The 19,570-nt window shown below is 35.0% G+C and overlaps 1 protein-coding gene across 1 annotated transcript in view; it reads right to left on the reverse strand.

Annotated features, from left to right (window-relative positions):
- Nucleotides 1-19,570, reverse strand: part of LRCH1 (leucine rich repeats and calponin homology domain containing 1) — a 134,075-nt gene that overhangs the window by 25,727 nt on the left and 88,778 nt on the right. The window contains exons 10-16 of the mRNA XM_050894431.1: nucleotides 18,873-18,940; nucleotides 17,745-17,831; nucleotides 14,830-14,919; nucleotides 14,679-14,719; nucleotides 12,104-12,105; nucleotides 11,619-11,666; nucleotides 10,320-10,392 (exon numbers count right to left, since the gene is read on the reverse strand). Of these exons, the coding sequence (XP_050750388.1) occupies nucleotides 10,320-10,392; nucleotides 11,619-11,666; nucleotides 12,104-12,105; nucleotides 14,679-14,719; nucleotides 14,830-14,919; nucleotides 17,745-17,831; nucleotides 18,873-18,940 (409 nt within the window). The remainder of the gene's footprint in view (nucleotides 1-10,319; nucleotides 10,393-11,618; nucleotides 11,667-12,103; nucleotides 12,106-14,678; nucleotides 14,720-14,829; nucleotides 14,920-17,744; nucleotides 17,832-18,872; nucleotides 18,941-19,570) is intronic.

A 19,570-nucleotide genomic window follows, 5' to 3' on the forward strand; every position in this document is an offset into this window, starting at 1 on the left:
AAGTAACAAAATTAATAATCTAAGCTACTTCTCTAGCCAAAGGGACAGACACCACCTATGGCAGTTCAGCCAACAGGCAGTAGTTCTTTCCCGTATTTACTAAAAAAGGAGCTTAAGGCAACAAACTCCTTACATATCCTTAGGCTACTTATCTGAGGCATCAAGATAGAATAAACTATGGCCAGTTACCAAACTTGCTTCCTTCCACTACTTGACTCACACAGTCATAGTTTTAACTTTTCAAAGGCAACTGAAATTTGCTACACTGCTGTTAAATCAGTAATTTTGGGAAATGTCATATTAAAGGCTATTTGTTAAACAAAAGTGTTTTATGTTAGTAAACTCTACCCTTTCTAATGTCACCAGAAATCACACTGGCAGAGTGGGAGAGTATCCTGTAGAGAACATGCAGGACTGACAACTACAGCTACAGACTGCAGCTGAGTTCCCTTCTCCAGGGGGACTACATAGCTTCACCAGTGTCACCATTCAGAAGGATCTACACACAGGAGCATACATCATAAATAAAAACATTCATTATGCTGACCTCCCACACATAACGTGAGAGTAGCAGAGCCATGCCTTCAGATGCAATAGGTCCACAGTTGTATTGATATTTAATCTTTGCCTTTGCAGAAGGCAAACTGCAAGCTCGGAATAGAACTCTATTTCCAAAGCACAGTGTATCAACAGATATGTGCTTCTTAACATTTTGTAGAGAGGCATATGTATAACTATGACTGCACATACCCCAACATACAAAGGCTGTTAACAGCTGTAACTGCTGTTGTTACGAACTATAACAATCCATATACCTGATTTAACCACACCATTTCAAAAGCATTACCTACTGATTTAGATAATTTTAAACTAATTAATACATTGGTAAATTTCTGATGAAAGCACTTATATATGGTGAAAATTAAACAATTAGAAATATCTAAAATGTTATTTAATAAATCATATAGTAAATCATATCGTTTAGGACAGCTACAACAACAACAAAAAACCCAACTCCCAAGTTTTCAAAGTGCAGAAACTCTCACCCAGGACTTCTATTAAACTCCAGAATTGTACTGAATTAAAATTTCTGCATTAGCAACTCTGTAACAATTTATTAGAGACAGCTCCTAAATTTTTAAGAGGTGAAATAAAAATCTATCACATTTATTAAAAACTGTAGTTGCAATTTCTAAGATTTTCATTTTAGAAATAATTCATTGTACAACTCTAATAATTGAGCTTTGCTGCCTCTCACAGATGAAATACCTAGATAAAACCATGCTTGAAGAGTAATACCATATTTAAATGGTATTTAAATGCCACTGTAGCTTTATTAGCAGCAGCAACATTTCAAATGATTATTTATGAAAGCATTAGTTCATATTTATGTTCAATTTTGCAAGTATCAGAGCATTATTATGGACTTCATTCAGTTTGGCCACAGCTATCTTTGTTTAGGCCTTTGGTAAGTCAATATGAATGTCCCAAGACCTACTTCCTTCTGATTTCAGACTACAAACATCTGTTAACGAAAAGTAAATATCAACATTACTTATTCAATTCCATTCATGAATGAGACATACATTCCACCACAAGGAAAAAGGCAGGCTAATCTCAAGGCAGTGGGAAACTACAATTAAAAGTTTCTAAATAAAACAAAATAAGTTTAATTGATTACAAAACAAAACAAACCTTCACACACTCAAAAGCACTAGTTATAAAAGTTTCAGTTATATATTGAATTTAAAGAAAAATGTTCTAATACAGGAAGTTTGGGCAGTCCTGACTATTGCTTGCTTCTCTGCATTACACGTTTTCTAGCAAGGGGAGCCCATACCTCACACACACCTGAAGGTCTGTTTTTCACTCTTTCCAAGAGCAAGTTTCTGCTTTTTGCACCCATGGTCATCCAAGGTTATTATGTAATGCTTGTTCCAATAATTTTTTTAAAAAGTATTTTGTACAAGTCTCAACAAGTTAAATGGGTAACAGTTAATAACATATGTATTTGACAAACCACAGTCAAGGACAAAGGTCCTTGTGAAAATTTTCATTTTTGTACTGAGTTACAATGCACATAGGTGCACTATTTATAGCACATCAAGGAATTTAGTGTCCCAAGTACTTAGTTTGACAACATTATCCTTCAAGTAAACAACAAAATGATTTAACCTGACTCTAAAACTAATAGACAAAAAGAAGGCTGGACTAATGACAGGCAGAGATGAAGTCAGGCTAAAAGTTTATAGTCAGATTTCTCTTTGATTGATTTATTCAGTCCAAATTTAAGTAACAGTGAAGTTGTTATACAGAGTTATTCGCTAAACCAAAGCCTCCACAATGGTATGGACATTGGTCTTGGGAGACCTGTCTGTTCCAAGCCTTATAAGCTCCCAGAAATTCTGGACTTAGCCTCCTGTATTACAGAGCTGTTGCCAGATACTTACATTAAAGATGATATGAAGTATTAAGACGCTACACTGATGCATGGAATTTCTATATCAAAGGCTACACCTATACTAGCAAGCTACGCAGGGCTAGTGCATGGATCCTCAGCACTGGCCTGCACACTTCGATACTGTTAACGTTGTTGCTTCCTGGTACAGTTTTGGTCGGTGCAAACCCACCTCTCTTCCATGCAATGTCTAGGTATAGCTTGAGGAATAGCACAGGCAACGGACATTCCTCAAAGGCAGCTTAAATGCAGCCATGCTGTTTTGGAAAGTAAGAGTGCTTAGGTATGGATTTGAATCACGCTCTGCCAACTAACCTCAGTGCCAGAGAATGGTCTCTGGTCCATTTTACTTCATACCATAGGAAGATACACCTTAGATAACAAACTTAGCCCCAGATAACAAACTCTAAATAGAAAGGCTGATTAAAAAAAAAAAAATACATAGCTGTAAAAGCAGTTTTCTGTTGTAACAGCCCAAGGTAATAAATACTAATATTTGCATTTGGCTTAAGATTTGAATGACATGAGACATCTATCTGTTCCAAATGCACAAGCACACACTAGTCTGTACTGCTTGTTTCATTTAGAAGAGTAAAACAGTAACAAATCTAGATTAACATGGATCAAATTTCTGCACTGATAGAAGTACCTCTAGCTTTCTCTGTTAGAATATTCATCAGCGAAACATCAGGTTAGCTTCATACCATCATGAACTAAATTCAGTTTTTCAACTTACTGTTATCACAATTCTTATATTCCATACTCATTTCATTTATGGACCTGATTCCTTACATATGCTGTCTTTTATGGTTTTACAGTCAAGAACACTGTGGCAATAGTGAGTATTGTCACGTAATGAACTGAACTAAGAACGTAGGCATTCTAAACTAAATGTTGGCATTTCTCATTCAAGATTTGTGATCCTGGTTTCAATCTGATGCTTTTGACAGTTTCACTGCCTTCCAATACCTAAACACCCTTCTAATTTAGGGCAACTGGAAGAACAACAGTCCTACTTGAAAAAAATACATCAGCCTGTCAAATATGTATAAACAGTTTAATTGTCTAGGTTCTGTTTCATCCATCTGATATTTAACTATTAATGCAGTATAAGACCCTGATAGCCCAAGCATGGCCAACTTTGCATATTAGTGCCATGAGTCAATGTACTATGACAATAACACCCTGGAGAAAAACAAAACAAAAGAAGCAGTAACAACATCCACTAACGTACCTGGCCTTCACTATGCACAAAGAAGTTTGACAGCTTACTAACAGTTTCTGTTGGACAGAAATCACTATTTTTGCTTAGCTGATTGTTTCAGCTTTGTCTCTTAATGGATTCCTCTTCTAATTAAGTTAGTTATGCACCTGCATCAATAACTACAGATGGGAGCAGGATATTTTTATTAACAGTCAGTATCTATCAAAAAATTAATAAATTAGAAAATGCAGAAAAGACAGTAGCAAAATTAATTGCTGTTTGAGTACAACTTTTATAAACCCTTGAAAGTAAAGCAAGTAAATAAATCTATATTGGAAACAGTTCTTGGAGTGGATATCATGGGAAAAGTTGTTTTGCCAGACTTGAAAACAGTGACACTCTTCACTCATTTACTTTTGATACTACATATTCTACAGTAAATTAACAGGCATCCTCTGAGGTATTTAGTCTTATAAACATCCCCTCGAGAGTACTGTCTTTCATCCTTAGCCACATGGGGTATTTCCCATATATTCAGGTTTCTGAAAACACAAAATTAAGTAAATTATATATGGAACACCTACCATTGTCACTGTCTCCTTCAGATGGGATACTGTAGCTAAAGTTGTCCCATGTTTGTGCCTGTGTAAGTGTGTTGAAGGAGATAGGAGGAAGACTGAGGGATGGGTCTGCTGGAGGGGAGCGATAGCCAGTCCAACCGTGGTGGTATAAGGACCAGAGCGGGGACAAAAGGGGGCAGCAGCATTTCATATATGCCATTAGGATTGTATGGTAATGACGAAGATGTAATTCAAAGGTGATTAATACAAAATGCATAATTTTTGAGAAAAGAATGAAAGATGGTGCAGAATAAAAAGAATGAAAAGTTACATGTTAGTACTTGCAAATCAGACATTATATGCGCAGTTAAGGCTGTTAAGCTTAGCAAGATCATTGTAACCATAGCACTTCACACAAGTTGTTTACAACCAAGTTTTAAGAAAAAGTACCCATAGATTTTACATTATAGCCTGACAAAAACCTTGACTTTGTGAATCAGAAGGTAAATATATCAGCTGTGAAGTTTCAGCAATGAAAAGCTCAGAGAATAAGAATTTTGGTGTTTTTTGTAACTATGCAATAAGAACACTTCCTCTCCCAAAGACAAAGAAAATTTACACATCCATATGAAAATATTATTACAACTTCCTAGCTGCTTTTGATAAGTAGCAACTACATTATCCCTTGGATTCTTATTCTGTTGAAATATGTTCTGTAAGTATATGTACTACAGATATTTTCCTTTTGTTTTAATTCACTTAATAGTACACGCAGCACTACTTTTATTTCTTGCTGACTCCCAGAGCAATAAGTCCAAACCTACAATGGGCCCACCACCCTAGGAAAGTTCTGGTCCTGCGCAACTTGTATAGACTTTCCAGGGACAAGAACAGACATACAATACCTCCAAAGGGTGATCCTGAGTTTGCACCACAAGCCTTGGCAAACCTGCACTGTATACAGTCTTCTAACAAACACAAATTCAGTAATGATCCAACTGGGCTCCCTAAAGCATACAAAATTGCACATTTCCACAGAAGCTGCAACAGAGTCTGGAGACTATTCACCAGGTGACTGTAAAAGCATGTCATGCCTATAGTTCATGACCACCCATCAACTCATTATGGAGCTAAACTTGTACAGCAATACAGTCCCTATTCTCCACCCATTCTGCATTCTCTCCTTCAACTAGTCATGACAACACCTCTTATTTGTTCCTCAAATCCTTCAGCAGACATTCTTATTCCTTCCCCACCACGTCTACTCTGCAATTCTGTCTCCTGTCTGGATTGTGGCAAGGATTTCCGCCCAAGCTTTCCTCAAACCTCCATTCTACAGTGTTTCAGAACTGGACACTGACATCCTTAAAATATCTCCTCCCTGCTTATCTTCAGCACATCATCCATCCTTTCAAAGCTTCCCACTGGTTTCCTATTTTCTGACACAGAATTTAAATCTCTCCTTCTCTGCCCTTCACAATGATGTCACTCCTTAATGAGCTTTTCCTGTATCTGATCACAATGTTCCTTACCATTTCTGGCACAAAAATTATGAACTCACTCATTTCTTGGTTTCCTACATATATTTCCATGTTTTATCTACTGAATCCCACACACAAGCCACATTCATGCTCCTCAAACTAAACTGCAGATTATACACTACCTCTACTCTAAACGCTAAACCATAACCCTAAATCAATTTAAAATTACTGTGTAGATCAAAAAGCAGCTAAATCAATTTAATATTAGAAGAAAGTCCAAGGTAAAGTTTCAGTAAGCACAGAAAGTCCCTGTTTCTTACCATTCCAAATTAATATTCATAAGGAACTTAATCACATAGACTTTCTCCTTCTCACAATTCTGGAATCTGTATTAACATGACGATAATTCAGACAGTGTCATATAAAACTTCACCTTAAACTTCTCTTCACACTCAACTGTTCAAGAGCTCTTTCTCTTCAGCCATGCCTTTTTCCAAAGCCAGTTTACTGCTTCTGGCTATTGGGACACCAGATCAGCTGAACCTGAGAGTCAGCACAACTTAAACTCTGAGCAGAGTCAACACTGAGTAACAGAATACAGATTTATGGCAAATGATAAACAGTCTTTAATTATGCTGGCAATTAGGATTCTCATTATTTTCCAAAGTACACAGATAATGCAGTTAGGGAAGAAAACAAATGGAAGGAATAAATATCCAGAGATTAGAAAAACACTAACTAGGACTCAAAAGAGGGAAAAATACTGTCAAGTTCTAATAATCGTTATGTGTTCCAACAAGCTTGAAAGACAGTGAGGCAAGCGTGTCCACAGATACTAGCATTGTGCTTCAAATCCTCTACAAGTTACCAAAAATGAAGACACTGGATTCACAAGTAAGATTATGCTAAGTAAACAGTTGCAAGAGAACAACTTTTGACTTCACAATACAAACTGCTTTGTGATTTTGAGTTTTGTCAGTGCTTCTTTTGGCCTCTGAAGGTACAATTTGTTTGTTTGTTTGTCTACGTTGCTGTCACCTTGTTCGGCAGAAACTATGAAACACAGTGACCTCAAAATGGCACAACAAAAGCAAAAAATATTCTTGAGTACTGCAAGATGTATTAGTAGATGTTCAGGCTTCAAGGTCTGGCATATTAAAGAAACCATGGCAAGAACTTTGCAACACTCAGTTTCGACAGTTAGCACCACTCTGAACATTTTAATCAATTCACGAATCAAGCACAAAGAATTTAAATTTATTAACTATTTTGAGTGATTCCTTTTCAGAGAGCAAAAGCACTTCCCAAGAGCAAAACTATGGTTCTAAGAAAACTTGTAATTATTGGTTCTTTTCAATAGTAATTTTTTAAGGTTTTCAAAATTAATGTGAATTTGAGAAGTCCATACTCTATGAAAGTACTTAAAATACAGGAGGAAATATTGTGAAAAAATAAAAAATCCTCTCTCTTTTTACCTTCTATGTAAACATCTGACCCTTGAAAAGAATCTGTCAGAAACACATTCATTACCTTTCAAAACATTTTCTTTGGGTACCATGTCAGCCATCAGATATGAATTTTCCCAATGTTTTGCCTGGCTTTAAAATGAAAGAATAAAAAGACCTTCAGTCCTGAACATGTATCAGTATGTACTAACACAGTATGTACTAACACAGAAGTTTAAGCCACTGTGGTTCATCCTCTGGAAGCACTTCCATTTGTATGTGTACTTCAAAAAACTGGAATCCTTACCAGAAGTCTAGAACAGTTTACTTTCACCTTGCCAAGAGATATAAATCATTATGAAACGATGGTGGTGGTGGGGAAGTCAAATAGAAAGCAACATTCATTTAAAATAGATGAAAATAAACACAGTAAAAATAAACTCTCATATTTCAGAAAGGTACAGTTGCATGTATTTTCATTGAAAATTTGCCACTATTTTTTCCACAGAGCATGATGTACACATTTTAGTTAGCACACTTTAATGTTCTTTTAACCTTGCACTCAGATTTAAAAGATTTATAGAAGCAAGTAATTCAAATGTAAGCTCTAATGAAGTTAAATAGCTAAAACTAATTTCCAATGAGTTTTAAGGTTTCCCCTAAGGCCATGAAAAACTTAAATGAAAAAAGCTATTAAAATAAACTATAAACTGAGCTGAAAAACTTTCCTGGATCACAGAATTGCTAGACCCCTAGACTAGCTCAGTTATAGGGCAGTAAAGCACTATATAATTAACAAGTACAAATTCAGACAGTGATAGGATGGTTCAAACTCACACAAAACTTGCATAAAGTTTTAAAGGAAATACAGTGAAGAAATTAGGGACATAGCAAGCTAACCAGCTTTAATGGGAAAAACATGCAGGATTCACAAACATGCCAGTATTTTCAGTCATGTACTACTTATATCTGTAAATTATTCTTATGTGTTAGCAAAACAAATTTTAATACTACTTTTAGAGTAATTCTAGGGTGGAAGCAGGAGAGGAAACAATATGCAGCTTCACTACTCCTTTGCAAGGTTCCATCTTGTTACATTGTGCTACATAGCTAATATACTGTCTTTTTATCTGAAGTTGGACCTAAAGTTTGACTATTGCCAAATTCCCCTGTCTTACCATGGTATAAATTTAAGGTAACATGACTGAAACTGGATGTGATGAGGTGAAAGCTCGTGTGGTAATGGCTCTAGGTTGGTGACTCCGTAGTGTATGATATGGAAAGGAAAATAAAATCAGATTATCAAGTTTTCTGCAACCCATAGTGGTGACCAAAAGACACTATAGTATTGGCATACTCAAAGCGCTTCAAGTATATGAATTTGAATTGGTACAGTGCAGAAAATCAACAGATTATAACCAACTGACTTTGGTATTCAGTGAGGCTATACACAGCTGCAATATAGTCAGGGAAGAACTGCTGGAGTTGTGCATATCTGGACTTCCATCATGCGACTTGGAGGATTTGTTGTAAAGGACTGCAACCACTGCAATCCAGTCTTCCTAGAAATCCTCTAAAAAAAGATTCACTAGGCTATTCTGCCCTGACTTATTACAGTCATTAAGTATAGGACATCTTGGCGCACTGATATACCAAGATTCGGAAGCGCATGTTTGAACAAGAACACTTGAACAAGAAGTCACGGTCTTGCATTCTCTCCCACAGTGCTGCTTCCAGTCCCCGGCAGCAGATTTCACTGGCAGCTCAGCAGAACACAGGCTACATCCCATGAAAGCAGCAACACGGCACGGGCCCGTTTGCCTTCGCACATCTTTCTCCTAACAGCGTTATCGTAATGTTGACACTGGACTGTGCAATATTACTCAATGTTTTATTTTTTCCAAATCCTGAAAGGACCCATTTGCTCATCATTTAACCCATACTTTAAACATATAAAGAAATAACCAACATCTCTAAAGCACCAGGAACATACAAGAATAGAGCCAAAGTTTAACAGTCCAACAAAGTAAGAAATGCAACTGACCAGATCTGTAAAACTGTGTATCATAACTACCTGAGAAATTTAAAATATCCTCTTCATGAAACAAGGTTGGTTCAATACCATTTTCTTTGCTTTTTAAAACTTTTTTTTTTAAAAAAACAAATCTATGGGTACAATTTCCTAAACATTCAAATGTGAAACTGCTGCCATTATTGCCAGGATATTTTGTTATGGAAACTACAAGCTTGTAGTGGTTTACCAGCATTTGATTAAAAGCATTTGTGGTGAATGCAAGAAAGCAGAATTACAGTCTTAGGACGCTGAAACATACTGAAAAACCTACAGTTATTCTTTAGAGGTGATGTGAGATGACTTAACAATATTGACTACCTCAGCACAGAGAAGATAAAAACTGAGTTTAATCCTGTAGCTAATCCTGTTTTTAAAGGAAGCTGTTATAAAAGCCCTCAAATACATCTGTAGGGTTTTTTGGGTTTTTTTTTGTGTGGGGTTTTTTTTTTTTAATAAATAAACTGCTGCCTGTTAAAAGATTGATGGTTATGCAGATTTAGTGCATTGCAAATTCATTAAACTCAGCTGCTGGCTGAAGTAAACATCTAATCTTCCTATAATGCTTGATCCTTACACAAGCATAACTACTGAAAGACTCATTGCAATGCACAATTTTCAGAGCAATGCATAAGCATTTTCCAAACAAGCCTAATTATTCACATATATTATTCAACAAAATCTAAACTGTATCACTACATACCAATTAAGCAAAAATCATATTTCAATCAGTATGTCAGCACAGATGATATATATGTATACATGTATAAAATATGTGTATTTATATACATACACACATATTTTTAAACATACATACATATAATTTTATAAAACACCTAATTTATTAGTAAGGGATGAAAATTAATCCATATATAATGTGCTAAATACATACTTGTTACAAATTCAATCTTGATTCAAACCTATAACCTTAAAATGTTCTAATCTTCTTCTAACTGTTTTACAGAAAATGTTTCATCACTGCCTTCTTAAAGGAAAACAAATACAGGCATCTGTTAATAACATAGATGTGAAAACAAACAAACAAACAAACAAAAAACCCCAAACAAATACAAATTGGTTAATTTTATCTCCCACATTACCTGATCGTGGCTTCAGGCCAAAAGGGATTGTGGTGTTTGCAGTAGGAGACATTGTCGGACTTTTATCCTTGTTCTGTGTAATTCAAGAACATAAGTCTAAGTAAGACCAACGTCCAGAATGTCTCAGCACAACTGGCTACATAAAATGCAAAAGTTAACAATACTGCACGCTACAACTATTCCACCATAATCTGATCACAATATAGCCTCAAACCTATGATAATCTCCCTTTTTTATTGTGTCCTATTCCTTTGCTGGAAAAGATGAGTTTCTGACCAAAGACTGCAAGATATTCCCCCTAGCTATAAAGAAGCTCAATTATTTCTCAGTTTTCTCCCATGTAATCACTTGGTTGCATCAAACATACATTTTTGTGGCACAGTATATTTAGAAAAACAAAGCAAAGACACGTTTTTTCCTTAGATACGTTTGTTTCTTTCACAGAATTAACTACCATTCTGCATGGTATTTTCCATGCAACACTGAATTTCTGCCTAAAAAGCAGAAAAGAGGAAGTTAAGCACACACTTCAGAGCAGGATCGCCCTTGACCCTGAACTAGGCTAACAGTTGCAGCAAGAAGAATGGAGTAGCAGCATACAGGGGAAGGTGAGGTATAATCATCATACCACCAATGGTAACACAGAAAGAGTCCTATAACCAAACTCCATAATGGGAATCGTGTTTAAAAAGTGATTCCCCAGGGAGTCAGAAACTATAGGAGTCCCATCATCAAGACTGGTGGAAGGTGCCTGAGTGCTCATGAATTTGCAAGGTGCTCATACACAGTGCAATGTAGAGGGAGAAGCCCTATTTCTGCACAGAAAATATGAAGGGAAAAAATCTGCATAAGGAGCTTGCTACAGTTTCCCTTTTTGACCTTCTGCTGAGATTCGCACTGTGAAAGTGATAGGATCAGTAAAATCAGACTCCTTTCTGAAAACTAATCAAGGACATGACACAACTGTGCAAAAAGAAATTGCACTGAAATCAATAGAAACTCTTGTGGAGCAAGGAAGAGTCAAAAAAAGAAAACGTGGCAGAACAAACAAAATGTAAAAAAATTAAATGTTTTGTACTAAACTACATAACTTAGAAACAAGCTTATCAGAAAGTATATTTTTATATCCTAGTAAATCCTTAGAGATGACAAGAATAAACCACAGGCCAAATAAACCACGTAGCCATTACTGATAAGCTCAGTCATATTTTCTGTGAAATTCAATTACATGTTTCATTTAGTATATGAACCATTCATTTAAAACATATAACAGACAAACAAATGGCACTATCATCTTACCTCATTGTGAGAGGTTTGCCCACTTGTATTCCAAACAATTAGATCATTCTGCGTGTTTGGGGGAAAAAAAAAAAAAGACCATTTCAGCAACTATATTAGTGATACACCACAACAGGATATTTTACTTATGATACTCAGACACACATTAATACTTAATTCTTTTTTTCACTGACACAATTAATTTTCATGAATAATAAATACTTTTATTGCTAGTTGAACATTTAAAAAAACCTTGTGGAAATTATTCGCACAGATTTGTCATTTATTTTTTAGTTTCAATTCTAAAGTGATTATAACTGCATTTATAAGATTTTAATGTTTGTTGGTTCAAATGCAGTACCCAATTTTGTTCCACAGATTTTGTAATTAAACTATCACCAAGAGTTTAATATGCAAATACAGATTTTTAATATAGATTTGAAGAGAGAAGTATTCCGTAAGCAATTCATTTTATAATTGCAATATAACATACCTTTTGTTACCACTTCTGCTACAGTTAAATTGGAAACATGTAAATCACGTTAATAAATATGAAATACAATCATTAATTCTGCATCAATCATAACTCAGTAAAAACACAGCTGGCATAAGTAAAAACAAATTATAATTCAATTCAAAATAATTTCCTTAGGGCCAATTTTTTTTTTTTAATTGATAAAAAATGGAAACAAAAATAAAAGACAGCACTTGGAACACTTGGTCCCAACAGTCACAGAGCTTTCCAAAAGTTAGCAAGATGGGAAAGAAGATTACACACTCATTTTGCTTCATGACCTTTCTTGGCTACTTTTCAAGCTTAAAAAAAAATTCTTCAGCTTTAGACATCTTTCATAATATTACCTCAACCACTATATTACCTAGAATAAACAGAAAGAAATCTTACTCATCTGATCCCAGCCATTTCTGCCTGGGGACTCGCACACTTGAGCACTCCTATGCTCAGGGACTATGTTCTTGTGACCTGCTAGTTATGCCCACATTGCAGGTCTAATCTCTTTCACAGCATGCAGGTCACTAGTCAGAATTTTGAATTTATGCTAAATTGAATTAATTTAGTAACACAAGTAGTAACACAAGTGCTTACTGTACTACACAGAATGTAGCATGATTAAAAACTTGCTCTTGCAAGATGTGTTTCCATTTCATGAACATGCCTAGTGCTTTCACCTGCATAACACAGTCCAGATCAGGCCCTCTACAAGTGTTTAGGAAGATTTATTTCTTCTTCTTAAAAGGTTCTTAAAAGTGAATCAGCAGTGTCCTTGTTAAACAGTTCATCAAAATACAGAGACTACACACATTTTGACACTGAACTAGCCTTATCCGTTAATCTCAGCAATGTAGTAAGAACTGTTCCAAAGAAAGTGTGGTAACCCCAATGTACAACAATATAACAAAAGAGATGAACCAACTCAATTTTTTTGAATTTGGTAATTTAAAGAAAAAACAAAGACAAAATTAAGACTAACAAAGTCACAAGGATATCATAGGTATATTTGACGGTAATGATGATTATACATAAGAATATTTGAAAAGCATCAAGATAAAACAGATTCAATCTATGTCTGGATAAGATAGACCATATTAAGGTACTACCAATATAGACAGAACTTTAAGTAATTTTGTTCTCAGAATCTTCTTGCAAGAGCAGTCAAAAAAATCTCTATACAAACAAGTTCTGAAGTAATAATGTATGCACCAAATATTTAAATTAGATTTTTTCATAGTTCTTTATTTCTGGATCATTGCAATGTACATAAAACTTAAAATATTTTTGAAACTTTAAAACTATCGTCTCAACCTATATACAGTCTGTTTGTAATATTAAACACATTAAAAATACTGCTGTTAAAAACTTAGCAGCTTATATAACTACAAGAGTATTTGGGGTGAGGGGGAAGAGGAATCAGGTGTTTCATTTTATTGAAGATCTAACTTTGAGGTGACTTTTTTTTCCCAGGGGAATGCAACCACTGCAACTGCTATAGTTTTGATTGGAAGAAAAGACTTTTATTAATTTCATTATATCAGTTTTTTCCTGAGAGATAGGTCTTAATCAACTTCCTGTTTACAGCCAAACCTTGAGATTCATGCTAAGGCAAAAAAAAAAAAAAAACCCAATGGGCCTAAACTATTTTCTACTATTTTCTCCAGTTTCACCAATTTTCACTATTATCTCCATACGTAAATTGACAGAATGCAATGATCCATTTCAAATGTTTCCGCGTTTATTGCATCTAGACACTTCCATACCTGACTCAATGACCATTTTTCACCCTGTTCACAAGTTCTCACTTCAGGCTTTGTTTTATCCATAATCAACTCCCTCCTCCTCTGAAATTCTAGTTCCTCTTCAGCATTTTCTCTCTGTAAGATAAATAACTCTTTAGAGTGTGTATCACTGGAAATAGTACTATATCTTTTTTTGCATAATGTTGCTTCAGAAGTATTTCTTACAAATACTGTGATGAAAAGCAAACAAAGAAGTAAGCAGATACTATATACTTGCAGTTCCAGTGCTAACAGGTAGATAATGTAAATCTAAACAAAGTACTTCATAAAGAATACCAGTTCACCAGTCAGGATATAGATCAAATAACAAGCAGCATATATCACACTGTAAAACTCCAAATCATACGTTATATACTCTCTGTAACTATAGTGACAGCACTCTGGGAAAACACTAATTTTCAGTTTACAAAATATTTTGGGGTTACCCTTAATGAATGTACTGTTTTCCTACACCAGAACAGGGAGATAGGGGGGTGGAATGGTAAACAAGTATGCGTAGCTGAAGTATGAACTGACATACATGAAACTCGCACACGGGGGAAAAAAAAAACTAAGATGAAAAAGTAACTGATAAACCGAGAAAAATTTTATATATACACATATAAAAAAATAAAAACAATTCCATAAAAACGTTAAAGAAGAATTAGTTTTGTCCTCCAGCCTACTAAATTTTTCCCTTCCCTACTTGGTAGATTTATAATTGATGAAATTGTTGGCTCATTTCCTGTCTTTCCCCCCAAAAGATTTTGTAATAATACACTCATTAACGTACCTGACCAAGGGAAGACATCTCCATCTGCATTTGACCGCTATGTATAAAGATAAACAAATGCAAATATGTAATTCATTGTGTAGAAACTTGAATATGATGAATCTAACAAATGCATTATTTTTTTCTAAAAAAGGTAGATAAACACACTTTACTGTAGACTCCTGAAATTCTAAAGCTGTTGCTGGTTCCATGGGATACAGATTCACACCACTGCTCTCTGAAATATCCATGCTTAATCTGCAAGGTTTGAAATAAAAACATTGCACAGGGGTATAGCTTTGGTAACCATTCTGTTCAGTATTTTATTTCAAACAAATGGATATATGAAATACTTTTATACTCATGGTTTTAACCTGCTCAGTGTTATCTCTTAACAACTTTTTGAAATGTCTCCTGATGCTTCACTGTCAGTGTCACTGTTCAGTCAAAGCAACGTTAATGCTTTCATCTGCAAAATGTCACCCTGAGAAATGGCTTGTATCAAAACAAAAGGACCTGTTTACTAGCAACAACCATGCCATTATCTAGAAGACTGTAGATTTCTATATCCAACCTCTAGCACCCTGCGTTCAAATAGAAGCCACAGCCCTGGTTAGATATTCAAATTTAATTTACAGTGGATGAAAATAAAGCAGTACAACAATAAATTCACAACAGACAATGATCTGAAAGAAAGCAGTGAATATAGGAAAGGGAATATAGGAATCTGAAGCAAACATCTGAAAATACTGAAAAAGGTTGAGTCTGAAATTTTTTTCCTTTCCAGAACTGAAATGCTGCTTATGTGCACATAGAGTATGCAGATTTGAAACTCTGCAGAACACTAGGACAATGGTTACTGGACAAGCGTTTTAGAAGTTTAATAGTCATATCTGTTAGCGAAAATAGCTCCAATTGATATGCTCTACACTGCACTCTAGTCAGTGCATGTTAGGTGTGTCAGCGTCACCTACTGTTTCAGCCCCTGCAATGGTTTCTCTTTCTAACTCCTCAATGGCCTTCAGTGTGAGATAAGGATAATTCTGGCTAGAGTTAGTTATTTCAACTAGGTTATCCTGACTAGGTGATTAGAGTTATACTGATGCACAAAGGAAACCTCTTTGGGGACAGTTAGAATTTTTGACATGCTCTATGTTTAAGTTAAAAGCACATGAAAGCTTTTGTGCATCTTAAACAAAGGAGCAATGGAAGCATTTAAATTCCTTTGTGGATCTGGATAAAGACACAAAAACTATTCAGTATGAAAAACAAAATTTTCTCACGCTGCTTTATATAATGCAAGTATATAACAAACTGCCATGCAATCCAGTAATTATAAAAGAAATGATGAGGAACCCATGGCCCAGAGGACTGAAAGTCTACAGCATCATTTGGCAAGTATTAGGCACCCAGGTGCTGGGTAGGTCTGGATGTTAACATACAAGAGATGTACATTGAAAAGCCTATATAGTGCTCAGTAAATTAAAAATAAATACTCATATTTTAAGGTTAGAAAAAGAAAGTGCAGCCACAAAAAAAACCCCAACACTATGTAAAAAAACAGTAGAAAAATACAGACATGCATGACATGATTAGCCATTTTTAAAAGCCACATTTCAAATTTACTATAGTGTTACTAATGAAAGCACATCTGAATATGCATGGAGAAACAGATTAATTTTCTCTATTTTATTGCCCTTTTTAATTTAATAAGAAAAACTAAATATGTAGGAAATATTGCAGCAATATTTGACAAAAAACAAAATGACAAAATTTGTAAGGCTAACAACTGAAATTTTTTTAATGTCGCTTTTTTCCAAACCAGACTTTTTCCTTTTTTAATTGCAATACTTCTCCCACAAAGTAATAAGCCTCTCATGAGGTGCAGAAGCAATGGTATACTATCTCACAGAGACCACAGGAACTAAAAAGCTTTCCTAATTTGTATGACTTTTTATTAAGCAAAAATACTTGTGATTCAAGTATTTAGTATATGATTCAAGAATTCAAGTATTCTTTATATGATTCAAAATAAAATCAGATAATTGTCTTTTTAGAAATACTAACAGGAGTGAATTTCTGTCCTAAAAAGTACAAAGATCTGCTAGGTGAAAAAGCAGTATCAAAATAGGCATTTAAACTAGAGAACAGTGTAGTCACAAGAACAAACGGCTACGGTGAACTGGCCAAGGGAGGAAGGAGAAACAAGGATACTTAAGGCTGGAAGTGACAAGGAGGTTTCTAGTCTTCAGAGAAATGAATCTGTAAACCAGCTACTTCATAGAAATAATGAAGAAAAATGAGTTACCTGGTTCTGAAATGAACTTAATCAATTTCTGAAGGTGATTACACAAAGAAAAGCAATAGCAAGCATCTGGACAGAACTACCTACACCACTCTTGTCAGTCCTTTTCAGTAGGACAAGCATTTATTTTAAGGATCCTAAATCACTCATCCGTGACAAATACTTATTCCTTTGTTTATTCACAGATCCAGAGTCATTCCACCTGACTTTAGCCACTTAAAACAGGCACCTAAATTATAAAACCTTGCCTTCTATAGTCATGGGAAATCTAAATAACTTTCTCTAGCTGCCTCTTCCTCTTTCTCCTTTTGATTTCAGAGGGAGACTATAGAAACTCCACCACTAATTCAGGCACCTCCTTTATGTGCTCCACTGAGTTGGGATGAAGCTGGGCCAGAAGACCTTCTCCATTCCCACAAAACACACCAAGCATGAATAAGCAGAGGAGAGTTTATAGTCCCTAGAAGAAATGTGACAATCCTAGACAAAACTTCAGAAAATCACAGTAGTGTACACGAGGTGAATGGTTAAGGGGTGTCTCCACCTCTAAATTTAGGTTTCTTTTATACCTGAAATCCTTCTTAATTTACTGGGAATCTTGTCTAGATACTCAGAGAGGGAATGAAAGGTTCCTTCTTAACTAAGCGCCTCCTGAAAAACATCAGTATGCTAACAAAGCACTTCATAACTTTCAATTATTAGTTAAAAAAGAACTCTAAAGTCATTCACAAAAAATGTTATATACATTACATTAACACATCAGCTATTGCAAGCATACCTGTTGGGATCTTGTAATAAATCTACTGCTTCTCTTAGTTGTTCTATCATTGCAATATCAATAGTTTGTTCTTCTGATAAATTTATTCTATAACAGAAAACAAAAGCATTCAAAAAAAGAGGTACCACAGCAATTATCAAGGGTAGTCTGAATTTCAGTTTGTGAGCTGTCTCTTCCAGCTGGCATGTAAACACTACAGAGGGGAAAAAACAGCCTCCGGGGACACTACTATGTGCTGAATTTATGGAAAGAGTTTCTTCTGAAAGAATTCTCCAGCACTTTTTCCTTAACAAAGCCCCCCAACCTAATACATACATAAACAAATGTGATGAACTAAAACTTTTAGCATTCAATTAAACAGACTGACTTCTAAAATTGAAAATTTATTTACCAATATTTTACTTTTATTAACTGCACTCATCATATGTATCTTTTAATGGACCAGCATGCTTTCTTTTGCTTTTCAACATTTGTAATTCTTTTTGGGGTTTAGAAACACAATCTCCTGTTAGTTCTGCCAATATGGCTCTTTCAGAAAGTACTGATTCTTCCCTTCCTTCAGTTTTTGTTTTTAAATCATATAGGACTCCACTGTTCTGATGAGTGACAACTTCACAGTACACTGTCATGTTAAATCCCCTTTTCTTATGCACTCGCCTCAGCAACTGATGTTCACTTGCTCTGCTCTTGAATTAATGTCTATGAATTAATGATTGCTTCAGGGTTAAAATTATGACAAAAGAAGAAAAAAGACTGAGGGATTTTTTCCAATTAAATTACTTTTTTTTAAACGCACATTAAATTTAGATCTTACAAGTTTTGATAAAATCCTTTTTTACCAATGCCATTAACAGACTAAATATCAAAATATCTAATTAAAAAGCTTGTATTCTACATAGCTAAAAAATATTACAGCATTATTGGTGCATACAAGTTAATTAGTTGTAATATAACATCCACTCTATTTGGCAATAATATGTAAAACATTGAGCACACACAAAGTGCAAGGCTGTGCTTCCGTCATGCCTCCAAGTCTACAAAATTATTAACTGATAAGGAAATGACAGTTCTGGTCAATCTAATTAAATGACACAGCTAATTACTTATAGATACATAGAAAATACTTACATTTCATCTGTTTGCCATTGTGTGTCCTCTTCTATTCTCAATAATTCATCACACTCTGCTGCTCTGCTCTGTAAGCAGACAAAGTGATATTGAGAACTGAACTTTGCAATTAAGTAGGCAGACAAATTTTGCTTTCAGCCTCAGCACCGACCTAATTTATGTAACAGTTTAGGGTGGCTAGTTGAAGCAATCCAACACTTCTGCTCCACTCCTCACTCTACCCCCTTTTAAGATACTGATTACAAGATCTTCTATTCACTGTTCAGTTTTTATTGAGGTCAACAGCCCTTACCCTCCTTTAATGGTAAAAAGAAAGTCAAGCAGCGTGAGAATTCTTTATTCTATGTCCCAGATTTCATTTGTGCCTTTCTGGTGTATGCAAACAATGTTTCAATTAAGCACGACCCTAACTCTCCTCTTACTTGCTCTCCTACTACAGCCAGATTTGTTTATAGAACAAGGAAATTCCAAATATGCAAACAGTAGCAATTATGTACTTCATCTATAATTATTAACAGGATTCCTACTTGACAATTTTAACAGCCGTGAATAAATTTTTTTTAAAACAAATCAGAACAAAAACTGCATGCAAGAATTCATATCAGTCAGACAGTTATTTTGGGTTCAATGTAGGCATAAATTAGAGCTCCCACTGTCCTACCTATAACTATGAAGTGCTACTTATTAGAAAACTTGAC

Source organism: Gymnogyps californianus, chromosome 1, assembly GCF_018139145.2.
Source record: "Gymnogyps californianus isolate 813 chromosome 1, ASM1813914v2, whole genome shotgun sequence".
Lineage (NCBI taxonomy): Eukaryota > Metazoa > Chordata > Aves > Accipitriformes > Cathartidae > Gymnogyps > Gymnogyps californianus.